This window comes from Oncorhynchus gorbuscha, linkage group LG05 (genome assembly GCF_021184085.1).
Source record: "Oncorhynchus gorbuscha isolate QuinsamMale2020 ecotype Even-year linkage group LG05, OgorEven_v1.0, whole genome shotgun sequence".
Lineage (NCBI taxonomy): Eukaryota > Metazoa > Chordata > Actinopteri > Salmoniformes > Salmonidae > Oncorhynchus > Oncorhynchus gorbuscha.
Window position 1 is genome coordinate 67,277,654 of NC_060177.1, and position 24,608 is coordinate 67,302,261.

General features: G+C 43.9%; 1 protein-coding gene across 18 annotated transcripts in view; it reads left to right on the top strand.

Moving 5' to 3' along the window:
* The window catches only part of LOC124036354 (ankyrin-1-like), a 217,481-nt gene that overhangs the window by 158,586 nt on the left and 34,287 nt on the right, over nt 1-24,608 (top strand). For 9 of the 18 annotated variants that reach the window (XM_046350835.1, XM_046350834.1, XM_046350826.1 and 6 more), the window contains 27 exons: nt 330-428; nt 626-814; nt 3,901-3,999; nt 4,220-4,405; nt 4,568-4,666; nt 4,787-4,885; nt 5,067-5,165; nt 5,272-5,469; nt 5,556-5,654; nt 5,785-5,883; nt 6,011-6,109; nt 6,364-6,561; nt 6,699-6,797; nt 6,932-7,030; nt 7,119-7,316; nt 7,920-8,018; nt 8,706-8,804; nt 8,961-9,059; nt 9,146-9,238; nt 9,363-9,435; nt 9,707-9,727; nt 18,661-18,757; nt 18,972-19,050; nt 19,193-19,308; nt 19,546-19,770; nt 19,998-20,152; nt 20,305-20,516. In XM_046350835.1, the coding sequence (XP_046206791.1) occupies nt 330-428; nt 626-814; nt 3,901-3,999; nt 4,220-4,405; nt 4,568-4,666; nt 4,787-4,885; nt 5,067-5,165; nt 5,272-5,469; nt 5,556-5,654; nt 5,785-5,883; nt 6,011-6,109; nt 6,364-6,561; nt 6,699-6,797; nt 6,932-7,030; nt 7,119-7,316; nt 7,920-8,018; nt 8,706-8,804; nt 8,961-9,059; nt 9,146-9,238; nt 9,363-9,435; nt 9,707-9,727; nt 18,661-18,757; nt 18,972-19,050; nt 19,193-19,308; nt 19,546-19,770; nt 19,998-20,152; nt 20,305-20,516 (3,327 nt within the window). The remainder of the gene's footprint in view (nt 1-329; nt 429-625; nt 815-3,900; nt 4,000-4,219; nt 4,406-4,567; nt 4,667-4,786; nt 4,886-5,066; nt 5,166-5,271; nt 5,470-5,555; nt 5,655-5,784; nt 5,884-6,010; nt 6,110-6,363; nt 6,562-6,698; nt 6,798-6,931; nt 7,031-7,118; nt 7,317-7,919; nt 8,019-8,705; nt 8,805-8,960; nt 9,060-9,145; nt 9,239-9,362; nt 9,436-9,706; nt 9,728-18,660; nt 18,758-18,971; nt 19,051-19,192; nt 19,309-19,545; nt 19,771-19,997; nt 20,153-20,304; nt 20,517-24,608) is intronic. The other 9 variants (XM_046350829.1, XM_046350843.1, XM_046350836.1 and 6 more) reach the window with 6 other exon arrangements.

The following is a 24,608-nucleotide window of genomic DNA, read 5'->3' on the forward strand; positions in this document are numbered from 1 at the left end:
CGAGACCACCGGCCTGCCATCCCCCTCCCATCCTCTTCCTCACCATCATCTTCATCACCTTTCCGGTCACCATTTTTGCTAAATAAGCACAGTTAATATCTGGTAGATGCTGTATGTGTTGAAGCTGTTTGTCCTGACCATAAGGTACAGTTTGGCTCAGTAACATGCTTTTGCATCTTATACATCTAGCAGGTGCTGTATATAAGAAGAGCAGTGCTGGTCTGAGGATCTGATCCTTTGGTGTGTGTCAGTATGCAGTGTGTTCAGTGTGATCAGTGTGTTAGGGACCCTACAGTGTGAGGTCTCCTCTTCTCTCTCTCCTCACTCAGAACGGGCTGAACGGGTTGCATCTGGCCTCTAAAGAAGGCCACGTTAAAATGGTGCTGGAGTTACTACATGGAGGCATCGATGTGGAAACCCAGACTAAGGTACTCAGTCAACCTCATGCACTATGCCACATTACCAAACCCATGAAGTCCTTAAGCCTATGTCACCACCAAAGTACATTGTACTGAATGATTCAATTATTCTACGTATTAAAACGTATTCCTACTTACTTACTGCTTTCACAAAGACACTACTACAGTGTATGTCTCATGTCTTCTCTTGTCCTGTGCCTCCACAGAAAGGCAACACAGCTCTGCACATTGCTGCCCTGGCTGGGCAGGAGCAAGTGGTGGCAGAGCTGGTAAATTACGGGGCCAACATCAATGCCCAGTCCCAGGTGAGACCCCAGCCAGTGTCGGATGAGACCCCGACCCCCCTGGCAGAGCCCCCCGCAGAGGAGCCACCAGCCACAACGGATAACCATACAGTTAGAAACAGTTATAATACAGTTATGCTGCATTATACTGCATGGAACTCAGGGTTTGGGGTCTGAATTTCTGAATGGATTTCAATTCAAACCATGAATTGAAATGTGAATTTGAATTAAAGAAAGCAGAGATTAATTCAAAGAAATTCAACTGAGACATGAAACATGAAAGTCGCATTCCGTTGCCACATCTGCCACTTATTACTAAAACAAATATAGATACCATTTCAAACATAAGCTTGATTATAACTCAGATATGTCAACAGTATTTTGATTTTTGTCATGAAATGTTAGGTTCCCTTCCATTCTGGAGTGTTTGATCTAATGGGAAATGTATTTTTTCCAATATTTTATAACATGCAAGAGAATTAGGAATTATTACAGACCAACTACAAAATGATCTCAGAATATTTCCAGACCACTTTAATGATTTAAACTCCTTTTAAGAGGAATTTAAAAACTGAAATAATTCAATGTTATACATAGTATTACCATACATGATGTCAAAATAAATATTTGTACTGTGAATTGTAAAATATATTAGCAATTAGCATTTAATTGAATTTCATTTAATTCAATTGTGCTTCCTTTAGCAAAAATTTGTTTAATTCGTAATTAGTATATCTTGGTCACCCATTGGGCACTCTGGCAATGAAATGGGCAAAGGCCATACCTTTAATAAGCATGTTTATCAATTGCATGTTTTCCAAGTTGCAAGATTCTACCTCTAATATGTAATGAGTTATGTCTAATACATGCTACCATGCTACTGCCATAGACTACTGTCCCTTCCAACTTCATGTTTACCAAATTCCTATGGTTCAATAGTAATAGCCTTCAGTGAACAGTAGTGCCCTCCACTGGCGTAGAATGGCCATATCCCTCGCTAGGGACAAGTTCATTTAGCTAGGGACCAGTTCAGAGATTCTACATACCAAATATTGGGTGAATCTGAGTTGTGGTTTATGAGAAGAAGATTTTTTAAGCAATTTAGCATTACGCTAGCACTTTTTGGTGAAAGTTTGATGATCTGTGGTTTCCATGTTTTTTTTATGTATCACTTAACTTGGAACATATCTTCAGGGACATGTTGTCAATCATCTGTACGAGTTGGATTTGATAGTTTGGGCTAATGTTTTGAATGTGTTTTGAATGTGTGCATGGTTTTTAATGAACTGCACCTAGGGGCCAATGAGTGCTAATGATGGCACCATAGGTACGCATTATGGGTTCTAACATCCTGCCAAATTAGACCTTTTTACCAATGTGTTGTTGAGATATTGACAGAAATGAACAACAATGGGGTCAATTTCATGCCTTAAGTATTGAATTCAAAATCAAATTAATTGTAAACATGAAAAATGAAGTTGAAAATGTAGATCAAACCCCCCCCCCCAAAAAAGTATCAATAATGATTTAAAAACAACCAAATTAAATCAAAGCAAATGTTTTATTAGCGTGAGCAAAAGTCTAATTTAAAAGGAAGAACAAACTATTTGAAAACCAATGTAAAAATACTTTTCAGTTCATCTTTTCCAACAACCAACCCTATTGAATCCGTTTAGCCAACCAAATCAAATCAAATGTCTATATTAAGCCCTTTTTACATCAGCAGATGTCAAATAGTGGTTATACAGAAACCCAACCTAAAACCTCAAACAGCAAGCAATGCAGACGTGAAAGCACGGTGGCTAGGGAAAAACTCTGTAGAAAGGCAGGAACCTAGGAAGAAACCTAGAGAGGAACCAGGCTCTGAGAGGTGGCCAGTCCTCTTCTGGTTGTGCCGGGTGGAGATTATAACAGAACATGGCCATTAAGGCCAGATCGTTCTTCAAGACCCAGCAGGGTCAAATAATAATCACAGTGGTTGTAGAGGGTGCAACAGGTCAGCACCTCAGGAGTAAATGTCAGTTGGCTTTTCATAGCCAAGCATTTAGAGAGAGAGAGAGAGAGAGAGAGAGAGAGAGAGAGAGAGAGAGAGAGAGAGAGAGAGAGAGAGAGAGAGAGAGAGAGAGAGAGAGAGAGAGAGAGAGAGAGAGAGAGAGAGAGTGGGTTGGTTGGTTGGTTGGTTGGTTGGTTGGTTCTTGGAATAGTTTAACTGAAAATCCTTCTTGCAATAGTTTTAAAATCATTTGATCTTGCTTTGAAATTAGAGTTTTGTTTATGATTTCAACTTCCATTATTTAACTTTTCCTTGAAAATATATATTTTTTCATAATTTATTTTAATTTTATTTTGAATTCAATACTTAAAGTGTGATATTGACCCCATAAAAAAAACAAAGAAAAAGGAACTAGGAGAACACAGAAAACTATAGGTGCTACTGTAGGATGCCTAATTCAGAAGACATTTGCAATTAAATTCCTAATTGACTCCAACCCTGATTGAGTAAGAATAAAGAAAGTTGTTGGGAGCACTTATATAATGTGAAACTTTCTTTATTTTACACAGTTTCAGTTTACTATTCCGTTAGTCAGCACCTCTACTAACATTTTTTGGGTGTGCATAAGCTCCTGCATTTGACCCAACCCCCAACTGAAACATGACGTTAGGCCATCGTACACTCTTACAAGAAAAGGGTATATCTAGAGCCTAAAAGGGTTCTTTGGCAGTCCTCATAGGGGAACCCTTTGAAGAACCCTTTTTGGTTCCAGGTAGAAACCAAAAGAGTTCGACCTGGAACCAAAAAGTGTTCTAAGTGGAAGTAAAAAAGATTCTCCTGACGGGACAGCCGAAGAACCCTTTTGGAACCCCTTTTTCTAAGAGTGTATTAACTCAATGCAACTCTATGTTAATATCTGTCTGCCTTCTTGTCTTTCTGTGTGCCTGTGCTTCCTTCCTCTGTGTGTGTGTGTGTGTGTGTGTGTGTGTGTGTGTGTGTGTGTGTGTGTGTGTGTGTGTGTGTGTGTGTGTGTGTGTGTGTGTGTGTGTGTGTGTGTGTGTGTGTGTGTGTGTGTGTGTGTGTGTGTGTGTGTGTGTGTGTGTGTGTGTGTGTGTGCGTGCGTGTGTGTGTGTTGTGCTACTGTGCTGCTGTGTTGTGCCACTCCCTGTGTGTGTGTGTCCATGTATGTGTCTGTCTGTAACAGAAGGGCTTCACACCGCTCTACATGGCCTCACAAGAGAATCATCTAGAAGTTGTGAAGTTCCTTTTGGAGAACGGGGCCAATCAAAGCCTTCCCACTGAGGTAACAGCCAATCAGCAGAGCATAGGGTTGGAAGATTCCCAAAATCAGAAAGGAATAAGCAGGAAATTATTCCATTTACACCTACACCACTACACCTCCTGCACTATTACCTACATCACTTATCAATCCTTTTGACTCTCACTGTCGTTCCCTTCGCCATCTGTTTCTTTAGGTCACTTAACCTTTCTTGAGCTCTGTCTCCTCCTCTTTCCTCTCTCAGGATGGCTTCACCCCTCTCGCCGTGGCTCTTCAGCAGGGACATGAGAATGTCGTGGCCCTGCTCATCAACTATGGCACCAAGGGAAAAGTCCGTCTCCCCGCGCTGCACATAGCAGCACGGAATGATGACACACGCACAGCTGCCGTGCTTCTACAGAACGACCCTAACGCAGACGTCCTGAGCAAGGTAGGTACTCACTGTATGTTTGTTTGTGTGTTAGTCTTCACTTTAGTGGCAAATTTTAGTTTAGTGTGTGCCACAGTGAGTGAAGATGATACTTGTAGAATTAAAGGCCGTCAGTTTTAGAGCTGTATAGAATAAGGTATGGTCTCCTGTGTGTCACTATAGACAGGCTTCACACCGCTCCATATCGCCGCACACTACGAGAACCTGAACGTAGCCCAATTGTTGCTCAACAGAGGAGCCAATGTCAATTTCACCCCTAAGGTAAGTCTGTTCCCCTCTGCCCTAGTATCACTGACACATAGTATTGTTACCAGTCCCTCACTGGTCTCTTTATGGTCTTACTGTCGATCCCCTACTTAATGTGTCTGTATTTCTCTCTAGAATGGCATCACACCTTTGCACATCGCATCCAGGCGGGGGAACGTGATCATGGTACGACTCCTGCTGGACCGAGGAGCACAGATTGATGCCAAGACCAAGGTACTGTACTGCATCCCCTCCCCGTGTCTCTCTCTCTCTCTACCCCATCTGGTCAGGCCCTGCCCTGTTACACATACAATGCTATACTGTCCCAGTCCAGGTGTTAACTGTCCTCTCTCTCTCTCTATCTCTCTCTCTCACACACACTCTCTCTCCCCCCTCCCTCCCCCCTCCCTCCCAGGATGAGTTGACTCCACTGCACTGTGCAGCCAGAAACGGACACGTGAGGATCATTGAGATCCTACTGGACCAAGGGGCTCCCATCCAGGCCAAGACCAAGGTACACATAACACTAACCCACCAAGGCCTGATTTCTGGACTGTTGTTCTCAAATACTGTACACAACACAATAAGTCATGGATTGTATCGCTCTCTCTTTCCTATAGAACGGCCTGTCTCCCATCCACATGTCAGCACAGGGGGACCACATGGACTGTGTGAGACAACTCCTGCAATACAACGCTGAGATTGATGACATCACATTGGACCACCTGACCCCCCTGCACGTGGCAGCCCACTGTGGGCACCACCGCATGGCCAAAGTGCTGCTGGACAAGGGAGCAAAACCCAACTCCCGTGCACTGGTCAGTACTACACTCATAAATACCTACCACACATCTTTGTTGAAGTGTGTTGCCTTCGTGACCATGCTGTTGTATTGTGTTCTCAGAATGGTTTCACTCCGCTTCACATTGCCTGTAAGAAGAACCACATGCGTGTGATGGACCACCTGCTCAAACACTCAGCGTCCCTAGAGGCTGTGACAGAGGTGAGAGAGACAGGGGCAAGAGAAAGAGATTGAATGTAATCTAGGGTAAGAAAAGAGAGGGATTCTACCAAGGAGAGAGGGATCTTTATTTCTACGTGATTCTTTCATTGCTTGTTTTTTCTCTCCCAAGTCGGGCCTGACTCCTCTACACGTGGCCTCGTTCATGGGCCACCGCAAAATAGTCACCCATCTGGTACAGAAGGGGGCTTCTCCTAGTGCTTCCAATGTAGTGAGTACCCGAATGTTACCCATCCACCCACCTTATCACTGACCGAACCAGCTACTCTGGCCAATTTGTTAGTGTTAGTGATTTACACTGCTCACACACATGTTTTTGCCTGGTTATGTGTGAGCAGAAAGTGGAGACTCCTCTCCACATGGCATGTAGAGCTGGACACTATGAGGTGGCAGAGTTCTTACTGACCAATGCAGCACCAGTAGACGCCAAGGCAAAGGTAATGACGTCACACACACACACACACACACACACACACACACACACACACACACACACACACACACACACACACACACACACACACACACACACACACACACACACACACACACACACACACACACACACACACACACACACACACACACACACAATCTAAACAACATTAAATTATCTTGCCACTTGACTCCCATGTATATTTATCTCTCCTCTTCTCTCCCTCTCTCCTCTCTTCCGACACACCCTGTCCAGGATGACCAGACACCACTCCACTGTGCGTGTCGGATGGGCCACAAGGAGCTGGTCACTCTGCTGCTGGAACACAAGGCCAACCCCAACTCCACCACCACAGCCGGACACACACCCCTCCACATCGCTGCCCGTGAGGGACACACTCAGACTACACGCATCCTACTGGACATGGAGGCCCAGCAGACCAAGATGACCAAGGTACAGTCTGTTGTCCAATGCCCACACACTCTACATACACACCCCTCTATCAACTGTCTAATACTTACACACTCCTAACCTTTTCTCTGTGTGGGACTGTGTGGTCTGTGGTCTCTCTATCTGGGATGTCTCTGCAGAAAGGCTTCACTCCTCTCCATGTGGCTTCTAAATATGGCAAAGTGGACGTGGCAGAGCTGCTGCTGGAGAGAGGGGCCAACCCTAACGCTTCTGGCAAGGTACAGTAAGGGTTGGAGAACATAGGGAGGGGGAAGAACAGGGGTGTTGGGAGGAAGGGTCAAGGTATTTCAGGTGGAAAGATGTTAGAGTTAAGTTATGGTGGTTTATATGTGTGTGTCTCCTTTACCTTTAGAATGGACTGACTTCTCTCCATGTGGCTGTCCATCACAACAACCTGGACGTGGTTAATCTGCTGGTCAGCAAGGGAGGCTCCCCACACAGTGCAGCTAGGGTGAGAGACTACACACACACATACTCACAGACGCAGATATCATCTTACAATGCACTCATAACCATTAACTCCGGTCCTCTTGTTTCAGAATGGCTACACCCCTCTCCACATAGCTTCCAAGCAGAACCAGGTGGAGGTTGCCAACAGCCTGCTGCAGTACGGCGCCTCGGCCAATGCTGAATCCCTCCAGGGGGTCACGCCCCTTCACCTAGCAGCTCAGGAGGGCCGGCCTGACATGGTGGCCCTGCTCATCTCCAAACAGGCCAACGTCAACCTGGGGAACAAGGTGAGGCCTCAGGGACTGATGCAGGGAAGGAGTTAAGATTATTTGGGTGAAAGCTGTTAATACTGCTGCACCCTCAGCCGGTCGGGAGAAACCGGAAACATCTGGTTTTCATGGGAAAAGAAAGACAGACTGTGACACGACATTCACTTTTGAACTTTCGCTCACTGTTTACAGTCCCCGGTGAAATATATAGCGGACAGCTATAGATAGTGCCTTTCTTTCTTTGAGATGAATTCTTGCCACAAAGTCGACAGACACCCTCATACCAATTTTGTTGGTGTCAACTTTGTCGGAGATTCCATTATTGCTAGATAACGCTAGCTAATATCAGTCTAGCAGCTATGTATCTATGATATGTGCTAGCTTGCTCTCTGAAGTTATTTTCCTCCAGAATATGAACAAGGCAACACTCCATCTTAACTCCTCCATATTTACTGGATTGGTTGAACAGTGCAGAAGAAAACCTCATCTGACAGTTTTTTCTTTTGTTGTTATGACCAGATGTGGGGCATCCCGCTCAGGTGATTCTTTATGACTGCGACGTTAGGTTAGTTCTGCTGTAACAATATGCCTGATTTTTGCCCCTGGCTCCTCTCTCCTCAGAGTGGACTGACTCCTCTCCACCTGGTGGCACAGGAAGGCCACGTGGGCATCGCTGACATCCTGGTGAAGCAAGGGGCATCAGTGTATGCTGCCACACGGGTAAGACCACACTCCTGTTGACCTCTGGGACAAGGCAAGGGACACAAAAGTCTCTCTCTGCTCAGTAGCATCCAGAGACACATTGTACCACCTCTGGAGTCTGTAAACACCTTTATTTTTTAAAGCATCTCAGTAGATAATAGGATATTGCAGTAGAGAATTGCATTCCACCCAACATGAACACTCCTCCTTTGTGTCAGATTGTAGAAAGTTGGTATAAAGTACACACCCCTGCCTTATCATGACATACACACTGTTACAGTTCATTGCTATCTGAAGCTAATCTTAACCTCAGTGAGTCTTAATGCAAGGTCAGTGTGGTATGGGACCTAACAGTAACAGTGCTACATAGTGAACGATGGGGGCTCCATGGCAGATAGAGTATCTGAGACGTGACCTTTCCTCTCCTTAGTATAAATAGCCACTGACTGGCTCTCCTGTCTCAGGGTTACATTACCATCATCATTACACAGCCTACGTACCCTCAGGCCAGCTAGGGCCTCCATTACCCTGAAACTTAGTATGTCAACCGCAGAGTATATATATAGGAGACATACTATAGATATTGTGTAGTATGTATGTGTTGAATTTGTAATCATGTGACTCAGTGTCTAGTTAACTGACTGTCTCGTAGTAAGTCTGTGCTGGTTGTATTGGATACTGATGGGATCCTAATCTCTCTTTCAGATGGGATACACCCCTCTCCATGTTGCCTGCCACTATGGCAATGTAAAGATGGTGAAGTTCCTCCTGCAGCAGCAGTCCAACGTCAACAGCAAGACCAAGGTGAGCACCTCCCTCTGGACATCAATGGAACTACACTTACACAAAATTATCCTTCGATTTCAACAGTGAATCACAGTAAATATGAACTGGCTATGTGATGTGATTCATTCCATTGTGTCTCGTCAGTATGTTAATGTTTGTGTCTCTTTCCCCCAGGTTGGTTACACTGCATTGCACCAGGCAGCCCAACAGGGCCACACAGATATCGTCACCTTATTGCTCAAACATGGAGCTCCGCCCAACGAGGTCACCACTGTAAGTATCACTGCTTTTCACTCTCTTTCACTCCTCCACTCATCCCTCGATCCCTCCACCTCACTCTCTCTCTCTCTGTCTGTTAGAACGGTACGTCAGCCCTGTCCATCGCCAAGCGGTTGGGGTACATCTCCGTAATCGACGTTCTCAAACTGGTCACAGAGGAGACGGTTTCCATTGTAAGGAGTAAACAAGTACCAACTCCTCAAATATTTATATTACACTCCTTCTGACTCAATGCAGACCATCCTTCCATACTCTCTCATCTTGAACCTGTCTCTCTTCTGCCATTCTCTCCCTCAGACCACCACAGAGAAACATCGTATGAGTTTCCCAGAAACAGTGGATGAGATATTGGATGTATCAGAGGATGAAGGTACACAACACTTACAATAATTTACAGACAGTAGAACACATGAAGACAGATACCCCACAGAACACACTTTCTCCTCTTTTTGGGAAGATAGGAGATATTTTGTACATTAATTCCTTATTAATAAAAATCCTCATATCTTGCAGTACAGTTAGTTGCCAGTCCATTCTGACTTTTAAAATGTATGAACAATTTGAACAGACTTATTGCAAATGATTTTATAATATTGCAGGGCCTCCTAAAACATCCCTCTTTCACCTTTTGATTTTTTTAGGAATTGCACAGCTAACAATGGGTATGACTGTCTCCTTCTCTCTTCTCTGTGCAGTGCTCATAGGTCGTCTTAGAGTGTGTGGCTCCATTTCAAGCTCTTGCCGTCTTTCTCTCTGGTTCTGTTTCTCTCCACCTCTCTTCATCTACACATGGTCCTTTTGGGACTGTCTCTCTCCTGATGTTCAATGTGGTGCATGCGTTTCATGTCTATAACCTTTCTTTATCCCTCCAGTAACATAGACCTGACTCTCAGTCACTAACTCCCCAGATCAGTACTCTACAGTATCTCTATGTCACCGCAGCTGGGGGGCTAGGGATGGCTGTCCTCAACAGCCTACAGTACTCTAAGAGAAAAGCCCAGTAGTGGAGACTGGACACTCACCCATTCAGTTTATCAAACCACTCACTACAATTTTTCTTATCAAGGTGAAAATGGAATTCTCTGGTAAAAAAGAATGTGCCAAAGCTACTGTACTGTATCAACATTCCAAGATGTTGATGGTGTTTTCTGGATGTTGTTGTCTTGTTGATGTTGTTGGTTTGATGTTTTTATTAATGGTCCTTCATTACATCGGCTGTTATTTGTATAGTTTGTGTCTGTAGTCTGTAAAGATGTGTGTGTACGTGCTATGTGTGTTTCCATTGGTGTACATATACTGTGTAAGGAAATGAAAACACAGTGACTGTGAAAAAAATACATTTTGCACACAAGTCTTCATTAGACCCACAGGTGTCTGATCAACCAGTAAAGTTCACAGCGTAAACATTACAACACCCTTGACAGTGATGTCAGAGGACGTCACACCCTAGTATTTTTAGCTCCATGATAACTAAACTGAAAAATTGACACTGTTGGCCTAAAATTAGTCTAGTTGCTGCCTTAAAGACACATATAACCTACTCACTACAATGTTCAAATATATAATAGACAAGTCATATTTTTATATTTAGACAAATGTACTTTACATTTCTGTTTTTGAAAACATCTGACACACAGCGCTCAAGAGATAAGTTGACACATTTTGAACCTGATGAAGTAGAACATTGACTTGGCTCTGGGCCACATCCATGCACCCACTCAAACACTCACCGAAGCCAACCCTAACACCTTTTGTGCTGATACACAGACACAAACACATACATTAACGGAGCAATTGCCTTTATTTGGTGCTGGTGACTTCTGTCCATTAATCTCAGGATTTGAGGGGGTACGTAACCATAACCTGCCTTAGCTTCCTGGTAGAAACTAAGAGGGGTAGAACAACACAAACAAGAAAACATAATAGCATAATGAATTCATAGATGGAAATGAGGTGCATGGATACTTTCGTGAATATATCATGCCAGTCTCTTGTGAAGTACATACTCCTGTGCTGAGATTGTGTGTCTGCATTACTGTGCATAATTGTATGTGTGTGCCAGTCAAAGATAGATGGAGGACTCATCTTTATATCTGAGCCATTATAGCATCTGTAACAGCATGGGCAGCACAATTGAGGCTACAACCCGTAGGAATCCCCAACCAGTTGACTACTTTAAAATGGTGGAAGCCCTCAATGGCAATGTCCATGCTAAAATGGGATAGTATAGTCATTCTGGTCGGCTCGACTATAGTAGGGATTGATTGAAGCACAATGTTACATTCAAAACACCCCGCTTCTCGCCATGAGCTGTCCAGTCGTTACAGAGAACCACATACCAGATTTTTAACATTTCTCATTCCTGTCCATTATGAACCAACGATATGCTACCTTTTGTAGCATTTCTGACAATGCTAACATCTTTTTCAGCCAAAGCTCAGCGATCTAACACCAGTTCAGTTGCTCGGCAACAACACATCTATCTTTGAGGCTAAGCCAATCATAACCTGTACTTTACAAACCTAGGCTAGAAGATTTTTAACAGCTTTATGGTGATATTCAAGCTGAAAACAATAAGTGCAAACAGAATTTTAGATTTAGCTCTCAATGCTAACATCTTTCAGCCAAAGCTTGCAAGCCTGTGTAGTTAGCTACATGTGCAAGTTCAGTTGCTCTGCTAACACATGAACAGGCAATCAACGGTAGCTGTCCAGTCAAATAAGTGTAGAACAAACCATAGGCTAGCCATAGCTTAGCTATGCTAACATACGTCATAAGTCAATGATGAGCTAAACTGTATAAACGTAGCATCTTTAACAGAAAGCTAGCTAAGCTAGCTAACCCGTTTGCCAAGTCAGTTGAATTTTGGCTAAAGTCAGTGTAAACTGCTGCTAAAATGGGATGTATATTGCTAAGCCAAACAAAATAAGGCTATTGCATGTTTCTATAAACAGACTTTATGAACGTGCTAACTTTCTGAGGTGTCCATCAATAGTGCAAACAAGATACTAGCTAGCTTTTTAACATTTCTCAATTAACTGCTTTAAACAAAGCCCTGGAAACCTTTTGTAGCTATTTTGTCAAGTAACCCCAAACACTCACTAAACCCATATTTAATCTCTGCCTAGATTTTTAATTAGCTGGGTTTAACTTAACCATAACCTGCTTGCATCAGGCTGCCAATCATAAGGTGTATGCGAACAAACCTAGGCTACTGTACATAGCTAGCTTTATGGTGATATTCAAGCTGAGGTTAATCAATAAGTGCAAACAGATATTTAGATTTAGCTCTCTAGCTAACGTTTTGTTGCTTGTCCAAGTCCAACAGCTAGCCTGTGTAGTTAGCTAACGCCAGTCTGCTGGAAGCTTGCTAATGAACAGGCAAACAACGGTAGCTAGCCAAATAATGTAGTTTTGTTTTTTAGCTGGGTAGCTAAGCTAGCTAACATAACGTTATACCAGTCAGATGAGAGCTAATGTTGACTAGGTAGCTAAACAACAGGCGAGGAAAGCTAGCTATATTTTGCCAAGTAAGGTTTTTCATATAAGGCTAAAGTCATGTGTAAACTGCTGACCTAGACACGTGTAATCAGAGCACCAACAAATATGAACAAATAAGCTAGTGAACATACTTGGTTTCTATAAACAGACTCAGCCATCGCGACGTCCCCCAAAGGCTAACTTTCTAGCCCTTGCTATCTCCTTGCTTGCTAATTCGGCCTGCTAACTGCTGGCTTGTTTAGCCCCGGTCCGCTAACTGCTACCTTGTTTAGCCCTGGCCTACTAACTGTTAGCTTGTTAGCACAGGCCTGCTAACCGTCTGAATCGCCGCGTCCCAAACACTCACTGGACCCATATTTACTTTCTATCTCTTTTAGATTTTTAATTTGTTTATACCTTCCGGTAACCTGCCTCATCCAATGTGATACGGAATCGCCATTATTTTTTATTTTTAGAACACACTCAAGAACCTCCAGAAGATAACCAGCTAACTAGCGACAAGCTATTTACTCATTGTTAGCGGCTTTTACCTTTTGCACAGCTAGACAGTTTTTTTAACCTGGATAACACTCGCCAGTCCAGCTTCCCTGCCCCATCCACCGCTGCCCCCCTGGACACTGATCACTTGGCTACATAGCTGATGCATGCTAGACTGTCCATTAATCACGGTACTCCATTCTGCTTGTTTATGTTTTATCTGTCGACCCCAGCCACACTCAGGCTCTGTGTGTAGTTAATCCGACCCTCCCTGCCTAGCCAACGCCATTTTACCTGCTGTTGTTGTGCTAGCTGATTAGCTGTTGTTGTCTCACCTACTGTTTTAGCTACTGTTTTAGCTAGCTCTCCCAATTCAACACCTGTGATTACTGTATGTCTCTCTCAAATGTCAATATGCCTTGTATACTGTTGTTCAGGTTAGTTATCATTGTTTTAGTTTACAATGGAGCCCCTAGTTCCACTCTTCATACCCCTGATACCTCCTTTGTCCCACCTCCCACACATGCGGTGACCTCACCCATTACAACCAGCATGTCCAGAGATACAACTTCTCTCATCATCACCCAGTGCCTGGGCTTACCTCCGCTGTACCCGCACCCCACCATACACCTGTCTGCGCATTATGCCCTGAATATATTCTACCATGCCCAGAAATCTGCTCCTTTCATTCTCTGTCCCCAACGCTCTAGGCGACCAGTTTTGATAGCCTTTAGCCGCACCCTCATACTACTCCTCCTCTGTTCCGCGGGTGATGTGGAGGTAAACCCAGGCCCTGCATGTTGACTTCTGTGATCGAAAAAAGCCTTGGTTTCATGCATGTCAACATCAGAAGCCTCCTCCCTAAGTTTGTTTTACTCACTGCTTTAGCACACTCTGCTAACCCTGATGCCCTTGCCGTGTCTGAATCCTGGCTCAGGAAGGCCACCAAAAATTCAGAGATTTCCATACCCAACTATAACATCTTCCGTCAAGATAGAACTGCCAAAGGGGGAGGAGTTGCAGTCTACTGCAGAGATGGCCTGCAAAGTAATGTCATACTTTCCAGGTCCATACCCAAACAGTTCGAACTACTAATCTTGAAAATTACTCTCTCCAGAAATAAGTCTCTCACTGTTGCCGCCTGCTACCGACCCCTCAGCACCCAGCTGTGCCCTGGACACCATTTGTGAATTGATTGCCCCCCATCTAGCTTCAGAGTTTGTTCTGTTAGGTGACCTAAACTGGGATATGCTTAACACCCCGGCAGTCCTACAATCTAAGATAGATGCCCTCAATCTCACACAAATCATCAAGGAACCCACCAGGTACAACTCTAAATCTGTAAACAAGGGCACCCTCATAGACGTCATCCTGACCAACTGGCCCTCCAAATACACCTCCGCTGTCTTCAACCAGGATCTCAGCGATCACTGCCTCATTGCCTGTATCCGCTACGGAGCCGCAGTCAAACGACCACCCCTCATCACTGTCAAACGCTCCCTAAAACACTTCTGTGAGCAGGCCTTTATAATCGACCTGGCCCGGGTATCCTGGAAGGACATTGACCTCATCCCGTCAGTTGAGGATGCCTGGTCATTCTTTAAAAGTAACTTCCTCACCATTTTAGACAAGCATGCTCCGTTCAAAAAATGCAGAACTAAGAACAGATATAGCCCTTGGTTCACTCCAGACCTGACTGCCCTCAACCAGCACAAAAACATCCTGTGGCGGACTGCAGTAGCATCGAATAGTCCCCGCGATATGCAACTGTTCAGGGAAGTCAGGAACCAATACACGCAGTCAGTCAGGAAAGCTAAGGCCAGCTTCTTCAGGCAGAAGTTTGCATCCTGTAGCTCCAACTCCAAAAAGTTCTGGGACACTGTGAAGTCCATGGAGAACAAGAGCACCTCCTCCCAGCTGCCCACTGCACTGAGGCTAGGTAACACGGTCACCACCGATAAATCCATGATTATCGAAAACTTCAACACGCATTTCTCAACGGTTGGCCATGCCTTCCGCCTGGCTACTCCAACCTCGGCCAACAGCTCCGCCCCCCCCCGCAGCTACTCGCCCAAGCCTCTCCAGGTTCTCCTTTACCCAAATCCAGATAGCAGATGTTCTGAAAGAGCTGCAAAACCTGGACCCGTACAAATCTGCTGGGCTTGACAATCTGGGCCCTCTATTTCTGAAACTATCCGCCGCCATTGTCCCTATTACCAGCCTGTTCAACCTCTCTTTCATATCGTCTGAGATCCCCAAGGATTGGAAAGCTGCCGCAGTCATGCCCCTCTTCAAAGGGGGAGACACCCTGGACCCAAACTGTTACAGACCTATATCCATCCTGCCCTACCTATCTAAGGTCTTCGAAAGCCAAGTCAACAAACAGGTCACTGACCATCTCGAATCCCACCGTAGCTTCTCCGCTGTACAATCTGGTTTCCGAGCCGGTCACGGGTGCACCTCAGCCACGCTCAAGGTACTAAACGATATCATAACCGCCATCGATAAAAGACAGTACTGTGCAGCCGTCTTCATCGACCTTGCCAAGGCTTTCGACTCGGTCAATCACCATATTCTTATCTCTTATCGGCAGACTCAGTAGCCTCGGTTTTTCGGATGACTGCCTTGCCTGGTTCACCAATTACTTTGCAGACAGAGTTCAGTGTGTCAAATCGGAGGGCATGCTATCCGGTCCTCTGGAAGTCTCTGTGGGGGTGCCACAGGGTTCAATCCTCGGACCGACTCTTCTTTCTGTATATATCAATGATGTTGCTCTTGCTGCGGGCGATTCCCTGATCCACCTCTACGCAGACGACACCATTCTATATACTTCCGGCCCGTCCTTGGACACTGTGCTATCTAACCTCCAAACGAGCTTCAATGCCATACAACACTCCTTCCGTGGCCTCCAACTGCTCTTAAACGCTAGTAAAACCAAATGCATGCTTTTCAACCGTTCGCTGCCTTCACCCGCACGCCTGACCAGCATCACCACCCTGGATGGTTCCAACCTTGAATATGTGGACATCTATAAGTACCTAGGTGTCTGGCTAGACTGTAAACTCTCCTTCCAGACTCATATCAAACATCTCCAATCGAAAAACAAATCAAGAGTCGGCTTTCTATTCCGCAACAAAGCCTCCTTCACTCACGCCGCCAAACTTACCCTAGTAAAACTGACTATCCTACCGATCCTCGACTTCGGCGATGTCATCTACAAAATTGCTTCCAACACTCTACTCAGCAAACTGGATGCTGTTTATCACAGTGCCATTCGTTTTGTTACTAAAGCACCTTATACCACCCACCACTGCGGCCTGTATGCTCTAGTCGACTGGTCCTCGCTCCATATTTGTCGCCAGACCCACTGGCTCCAGGTCATCTAAAAGTCCATGCTAGGTAAAGCTCCGCCTTATCTCAGTTCACTGGTCACGATGGCAACACCCATCCGTAGCACACGCTCCAGCAGGTGTATCTCACTGATCATCCCTAAAGCCAACACCTCATTTGGCCGCCTTTCGTTCCAGTTCTCTGCTGCCTGTGACTGGAACGAATTGCAAAAATCGCTGAAGTTGGAGACTTTTATCTCCCTCACCAACTTCAAACATCTGCTATCTGAGCAGCTAACCGATCGCTGCAGCTGTACATAGTCTATCGGCAAATAGCCCACCCATTTTTACCTACCTCATCCCCATACTGTTTTTATTTATTTATTTTTCTGCTCTTTTGCACACCAATATCTCTGCCTGTACATGACCACCTGATCATTTATCACTCCAGTGTTAATCTGCAAAATTGTAATTATTCGCCTACCTCATGCCTTTTGCACACAATGTATATAGACTCCCTTTTTTTTCTTTTTTTTTTCTTTTTTTTTTCCCTACTGTGTTATTGACTTGTTAATTGTTTACTCCATGTGTAACTCTGTGTTGTCTGTTCACACTGCTATGCTTTATCTTGGCCAGGTCGCAGTTGCAAATGAGAACTTGTTCTCCACTAGCCTACCTGGTTAAATAAAGGTGAAATAAAATAAAAATAGCTAAAGTTACCTAGCTAATGCTAACTGGCTAAGGTAAGACTAACATTAGCTAACGCTTATGGTCAGTTCATGCACCACAATATATAATATGTTATTACTCAAAACATAGCTAGCTAACGTTAGCTATGTTAAGTTTAAAAAGACCAACATTTGACAAACTGCCATGCTCATGTTAGTTTGCATTGCTAGCTACAACCAATGATATGCGTTGTTGCGTAGTTCAAACCCCCGAGCTGACAAGGTACAAATCTGTCGTTCTGCCCCTGAACAGGCAGTTAACCCACTGTTCCCAGGCCGTCATTGAAAATAAGAATGTGTTCTGAACTGACTTGCCTGGTTAAATAAAGGTAAAATTAAAAATTTTAAAAATTACAGAGGTAAATTAACGGTTATAGAAATCAGGAGTGGGTTAAGGAGGTGGAACTACAGGCAGGCACCACGTTAATACAATACAAAACAGCTCGCTCCATCAATGATGGTCTTGTAAGTATAAATGCAAAGCTTGCTTTCATATAATAATAAAACAGTTTGAAAAGGTAGTAGAAAAGGATTAGTGTGGTGTGTGAAAAATACAATACTTGAACTTGTATGCGGTACAAATCCCATTTGGGAGTACCTCTTCTAAGAGTATGAATTAGGCAGTTTGAGAAGGTTTGAATCCTAAGCAACCTGCATACACATTGTTTGGCATAGCTACTATAGTAGGTCAAAGCTGTGTGCTGGAAAACCTTGGTGGAGCATGGGTGGAGTAGACCTTTTGGTGCTCACCTGAATTTCCTTTCTACTTCCTAATCAGACCAATCCCTGCTTCTCACTTTTTTTTAAACATTGTTTTTTGTTTTAAAAATCCATGATGAGTCCTCTATCTATCTCTATGGTGCCAGTGCACTTGTGTGTCCATGTAGTAGTACTCTATGTACTTTGTGTGTTCTGTCACAGCCTGGACTCCCAGAGGGAGAGAAGAAACCTCTCAACCCTGTTTAAATCAGTTTAATCGTGCCAGGTTGGGTCCATGTTGACGTGGACTATGTCTAAAGGGACAGCAAAATCTCAATGGACATGGCTCTAGTGATGTTGTCTTGTTGTAGACTCAGTTCATGCTGGGCCATATTGTAACTCTCCAGATGTTAAGGAAATCTGGGATATTTTACCATACATATCCAATGTGCTGTGCTCCAAATATTCAACTACTGGAAACAGTTTATGGATGAAAAGTATTTGAACACATCACATTTGAGATGAATATTGAACAAAGTGTAGGGGCCATCTTATTTCTGTCTTTCTCCATGTTCTCTCTCTCCATCTGCCTTTGGGTCTCACTGTGACTGTGGCTTCACGAAATCTCTTTCCATTGACACATGTACAGCATTAACACATGCACAGTGTGTGGAGTGTAGTAGCTAATCCCTTTAACTCACCAACCTAACTACTATATAAACCATGTGTTATATTTACTGAACTCATTCTATGCTCTCTAACTCTGACTCACATGTTTCAGTTATCTTGTATGTCTTTATCTATTACACCCCTCTGACCCGGTCTATCCTCTCGCTCTGTCCTTCTTGTTGTTGTCTAAAGGGGAGGAGCTGTTGGGGACAGAAGGAGCCAGGTACATGAAGATGGATGACTTGAAGGACCATGATGACGATTTCCTGTCACCCAAGAAATCTATGGAGTACGAGAGAGGGCTGGGCACTGTGTAGGGGGCCTAGGGTGGGGGGGTAGAAGGTTGGGGTTAGAGTGTGAGTGAAAGGGGGTATATTGGTAGTAAAAGAAAGGTGGAGGTATTGTAAAGAATGGGGAATGGATGGGTTAAAGCTATACTGGGATGTAGGAAGTGGAAGGAGAATATATCCCCTACACACTCTTTGTTTTCTTCTCTCCAACAGCAACTACTCGCCTGCCATTCCCAGGATCCCTTGTGTATCCCCAGAGATGGTCCACCTAAAGGAGCATGAGATGGAGCAGGTACAGAACAAACTGGTTAGGTTCAATCCCATGAGGTTTCCATATTATTACTGAAAATATTTGTATCGCTGTAACCCTGTGGAGGATGAGTAGAAAAGTAAAAATGCTATGATAAGACAAGGTTTTTCGGTCTATATTTTAGGTACACACTCCAATGCCATTACATAGGGAGTATGATGATGACTCCCTGATCCCCAGCAGTCCAGCTACAGAGACATCTGACAACGTCAGTCCTGTGGCAAGCCCCATACACACAGGGTCAGTACACAACCCTAACCTTAAGTCTAACCCATACACACATGGTCAGTACACAAACCTAACCCTAAGTCTAACCCATACACACAGGGTCAGTAGACACAGCCATGTGTGTGTCCATCCTACCCTGCCTGCAGTCCTACACTGACAAATGTCTTATGTTGTCCATAAATCAATCTCTAGAGTGAAAATATAAACGTTATTATACCGTGTAATAATGTGAGGCATGTCTCTTGTCAGGTTCCTAGTGAGTTTCATGGTGGATGCTCGGGGTGGCTCGATGCGAGGCAGCAGACACAACGGTCTGCGTGTCATCATCCCTCCACGGACCTGTGCCGCCCCCACACGTATAACCTGCCGTCTGGTCAAACCCCAGAAGCTCCCCACCCCTCCCCCCCTGGTGGAGGGAGAGGGCCTGGCCAGCCGTATCATCTCTCTGGGCCCAGCCAGCATGCAGTTCCTAGGGTGAGGACTTGAATAAACACAATGTAGAGTATTGAAGGGAGGACAGGTGCATGAGTTTTCAGCAAAAGACAATAGGTCAAATTTTGAGATCAGGATAAGAATTGTGTTCCACCTTCTGTGAGGGTATCCCCTAATTCAGGGATGTCAAACATACGACTAATTACATTGTGAGAATGACGTTTGAAGCCTCATTGATGTGTGTCTCTATGTCTGTGTGTGTCTGTCAGGCCTGTGATCGTGGAGATCCCACACTTTGCAGCCCTGGGTCGAGGGGACCGGGAGCTGGTGGTTCTGAGGAGTGAGAATGGCTCTGTTTGGAAGGAACACCGCAATCGCTACGGGGACGATGTGCTGGAGACTATCCTCAATGGGATGGATGAAGGTAGTAGAATGAGAAGTTCTATTAACTCAGTCATACCTGATTACGGTCACTGATAATGGCCTGTTTGGTGATTATTAGTGCTTTCTTATCGGTATTGTATCAGTATTCCTTACTCTTATTGACCGCTACGTTCTGCCTGTTTATTCCTTTAGATCTGGAGAGCCAAGAGGAGCTTGGGAAGAAGCGTATCCGACGAATCATCTCCACTGACTTCCCCCTCTACTTTGCTGTGGTGTCGCGTGTTCAGCAGGAGAGTGATCTGATTGGCCCAGAGGGGGGTCAACTGACCAGTAAGCTGGTGCCGATGGTCCAGGCTACGTTCCCTGAGACAGCGGTCACCAAGCGAGTCCGTCTGGGCCTGCAGGTGAGATGGGAGGATGAGGAGGAAGAAGCAGGAGGAAGGCATTATCGTTAGTGCCTGCCTGTATGACCAAGCATGCTATATGCAGGGTTGTGGAGTAACTACATTACAGTTACATGTAATCTGTTTGTTTTTTTACTGTAACTAATCACTTACTTTACCTGCAAAAATACTAGAATCAGATTACAGATAATTTAAAAATGATGATTACTTCTTGGATTACTTTTAAATATAGAAGGGATGTTTGCGAAAATATATTTTGTCACCTTTCTGTTTTCTCAATGACATTAATTCAGCATTAAAAAAGGCGCAAGTTTAAGTTTGTTCCAGCTGAGCAAGCCTGACCACAAGTCAAAGACCACTATGACGACACACCAAATGCGTTTGATGGATCCTTTGTCTTCTTCAAATGCCTCTTAAGGGGAAAGTAATCCAAAAGTGTCAGAAAGTAATTAAGTTACTGAGTTTAGGTAATCCAGAAGTTACATTACTGATGACCATTTTGGACAGTAACTGTAACAGACTACATTTAGAAAGTAACCTACACAACCCTAGCTATATGTATGCTATATGTATTTGGTTTGATTAGCACATTTATATAAATGTTTTCCTTGCCAAGGAAATTGCCTTTTTCTTTGTTCTACACACAAACAATGAGATTTACTACATACACGTAGTACAGTAGTCCCTTAACAGTGGGAATATTAGTCACCAATGTTTGCAAATGATTATGCCAGTATCCTAAAGCTTAATGCATCATTCACTAATGTGGTTATGTTCTATAACTATAGTCATGGTTACATAATGCAGAGGGACCTTGTTACAGTGAATGTTCTTTAGCAGCATGTCTGTTATGATCCGAGTGAGTGGTTTTATTGGCCTACATACTGAAGTAGTCTCCTATGTTGAGGGAAATATGTGTATGTTACGGTGAACATGGCACAGCATGGACTTCCATCTCCCCTGCTGCTTTAAAGCATCCGCTGTGCTTCAGTACATGCAGCCTGTAGAGCTGTGAATGTAGAGCCTTATAGCCTCATAACCCCAGTCCGGGCTTTACACTAGCAGGTACGCTAACCTTTTCAAAGGTTGTACTAAGTGAGACAGTTCACGTGAATGTGTAGCAAGGTTTAGACTTTCATTGTCAATGTACACTGAGTGTGGAATTAAGTGATAATGTCCAAGAAGACGGTGTTTGGTGGATATACGTACTAGCACAGGTGTTATTAGGCCCGAGATGAAGTCGAGGACCGGCAAACCATGCCCATCTATCCTCCAAACATTGGCTTCGAGGGCATTATCACTTTTATACAACGGGTTACCAACATATTAGAATAATGATTTACATATTTTCATTAAACACATTTGTATTAATTTATTAATACAGTTCATCCTTCCTCAAGATATAGTGCCGACACAAATATAGGGTTGCTACCGAAGCCGGCTGGTCGTTTGTACTATCAATTCTGTTTGGTTGCCAGAGACGCGACCCAGTCGTTCCATCTTTTTAATCACTATCTATGGACCCAGTCATTCATTCTAAATGTTCTACTGCCATACTGGCTGGCAACGTTCTTATCCCTTGCTTGCTTGCTTGCTAACCAACTACGGCTAATTTACAGTCACGTTATTCTGACTGCACTATTTGACAACAAGTAGCTACATTTGTTTTTGTTTAAATTGTTTTCTAGTGATTTATTTGGATACACCCATAACAATGAGCTAATGAGGAGTGATTTCACCTGGCATAGAAAATGTGCTCTCTTGTCAGAACACTGTTGTTCAGAGGAGCTAGCTAACGCAATCACTTCAAAATTAAGCTGGAAAGACTGCAAACCTGCAAACATTTGACCTGTTTTCTATTGATATTCCTTTGTATATATCCATAAAAATTATGCTGATTCATGATTTTCTCAATCCATGTCTCAAGGCTTAAAAATCCTCATTTAACCTGTCTCCTCCCCTTCATCTACACTGATTGAAATAAGGGATCATAGCTTTCACCTGGATTCACCTGGTCAGGCAATGTCATGGAATGACCTTAAAGATCACTGTTTTACAGCCTGTGTTCGTAACGGCTGCTCAGTGAAACGACCTATCCTGATTTGACATAGACGCTTGCTAAAAAACAAAAATGAGCAAGCCTTTCTTCATGAACAGGCACCTGTTAAATGGTATAGAATCAGCTTGATCCCCTCTGTCGAAGATGCTTGGACCTTCTTTTTTATATATATTCGGTGGTATTGTTAACAAACACGCCCCCATAAAGAAAATTAGAATTAAAAACAGGTTCATCCCCTTGTTCGAAAGTGATCTTGCAGAGTTACTCCACCTCAAGAATTGCATTTGGTGCTAAAGGAGCTCCTTAAACATAAAAAAAAACATATGGGTCAGATAGTTTAGACCCTTTCTTCTTTAAGGATGTTGCTAGGGTTGTAGGGTAGCCTAGTGGTTAGAGCGTTGGACTAGTAACCGCAAGCTTGCAAGTTCAAACCCCTGAGCTAACAAAGTACAAATCTGCTGTTTGGCCCCTGAACAAATCAAATCAAATTTATTTATATAGCCCTTTGTACATCAGCTGATATCTCAAAGTGCTGTACAGAAACCCAGCCTAAAACCCCAAACAGCAAACAATGCAGGTGTAAAAGCACGGTGGCTAGGAAAAACTCCCTAGAAACTCCCTGAACAGGCAGTTAACCCACTGTTCCTAGGCCGTCATTGAAAATAAGAATTTGTTTTTAACTGACTTGCCTGGTTAAATAAAGGTAAAATAAATCAAATACATAAATATCGTCGCAAAGCCTATCACCAACCTTTTTAACCTGTCTCTCCTTCCTGGGGAGGTTCCCATTGCTTGGAAGGCAGCCACAGTTAGTCCTTTATTTAAAGGGGGAGATCAGGCTGATCCTAACTGTTAAAGGCCTGTTTCTATTTTTCCCTGTTTATCAAAAGTGCTGGAAAAACTTGTCAATAATCAACTGACTGGCTTTCTTGATAGTATTCTTGATAGTACAGTAGTCTATAGTATTCTCTCGGGTATGCAATATGGTTTCCACTCAGGTTATGGATGTGTCACTGCAACCTTAAAGGTTCTCAATGATGTCACTATTGTCCTTGATTCTAAGCAATATTGTGCTGCTATTTTTATTGACCTGGCCAAAGCTTTTGATACAGTAGACCATTCCATTCTCGTGGGCTGGCTAAGGAGCATTGGTGTCTCTGAGGGGTCTTTGGCTTGGTTTGCTAACTACCTCTCTCAAAGAGTGCAGTGTATAAAGTCAGAAAATCTGCTGTCTCAGCCACTGCCAGTCACCAAAGGAGTACCCCAAGGCTCCATCCTAGGACACACGCTCTTCTCAATTTACATCAACAACATAGCTCAGGCAGTAGGAAGCTCTCTCATCCATTTATATGCAGATGATACAGTCTTATACTCGGCTGGCCCCTCCCCTGATTTTGTAATCACACAGTCGTCCGGAACAGCTGATGCTCTCATGCATGCCTCAGTGTTCGTGGCTGTGCTTCCCTTTGTAGTTTGTAATAGTTTACAAGCCCTGCCACATAAGACGAGCGTCGGAGCCGGTGTAGTATGATTCAATCTTAGCCCTGTATTGACACTTTGCCTGTTTGATGGTTCGTCACAGGGCATATCAGGATTTCTTGTAAGCTTCCGGGTTAGAGTCCCACATCCTTGAAAGCGGCAGTCCTACCCTTTAGCTCAGTGTGAATGTTGCCTGTAATCCATGGCTTCTGGTTGGAGTATATACGTACAGTCACTATGGGGACGACGTCCTCAATGCACTTATTGATAAAGCCAGTGACTGATGTAGTGTATTCCTCAATGCCATCGGAAGAATCCCGGAACATGTTCCAGTCTGTGATAGCAAAACAGTCCTGTAGTTTAGCATCTGCTTCATCTGACCACTTTTTTATAGACCGAGTCACTGGTGCTTCCTGCTTTAATTTTGCTTGTAAGCAGGAATCAGGTGGATAGAGTTGTGGTCAGATTTACCAAAGAGCTTTGTACGGGTCTCTGGAGTACAGCTGATCTAGAATTTGCCAAACTAACCCTGATTCAGATGACCATCCTACCCA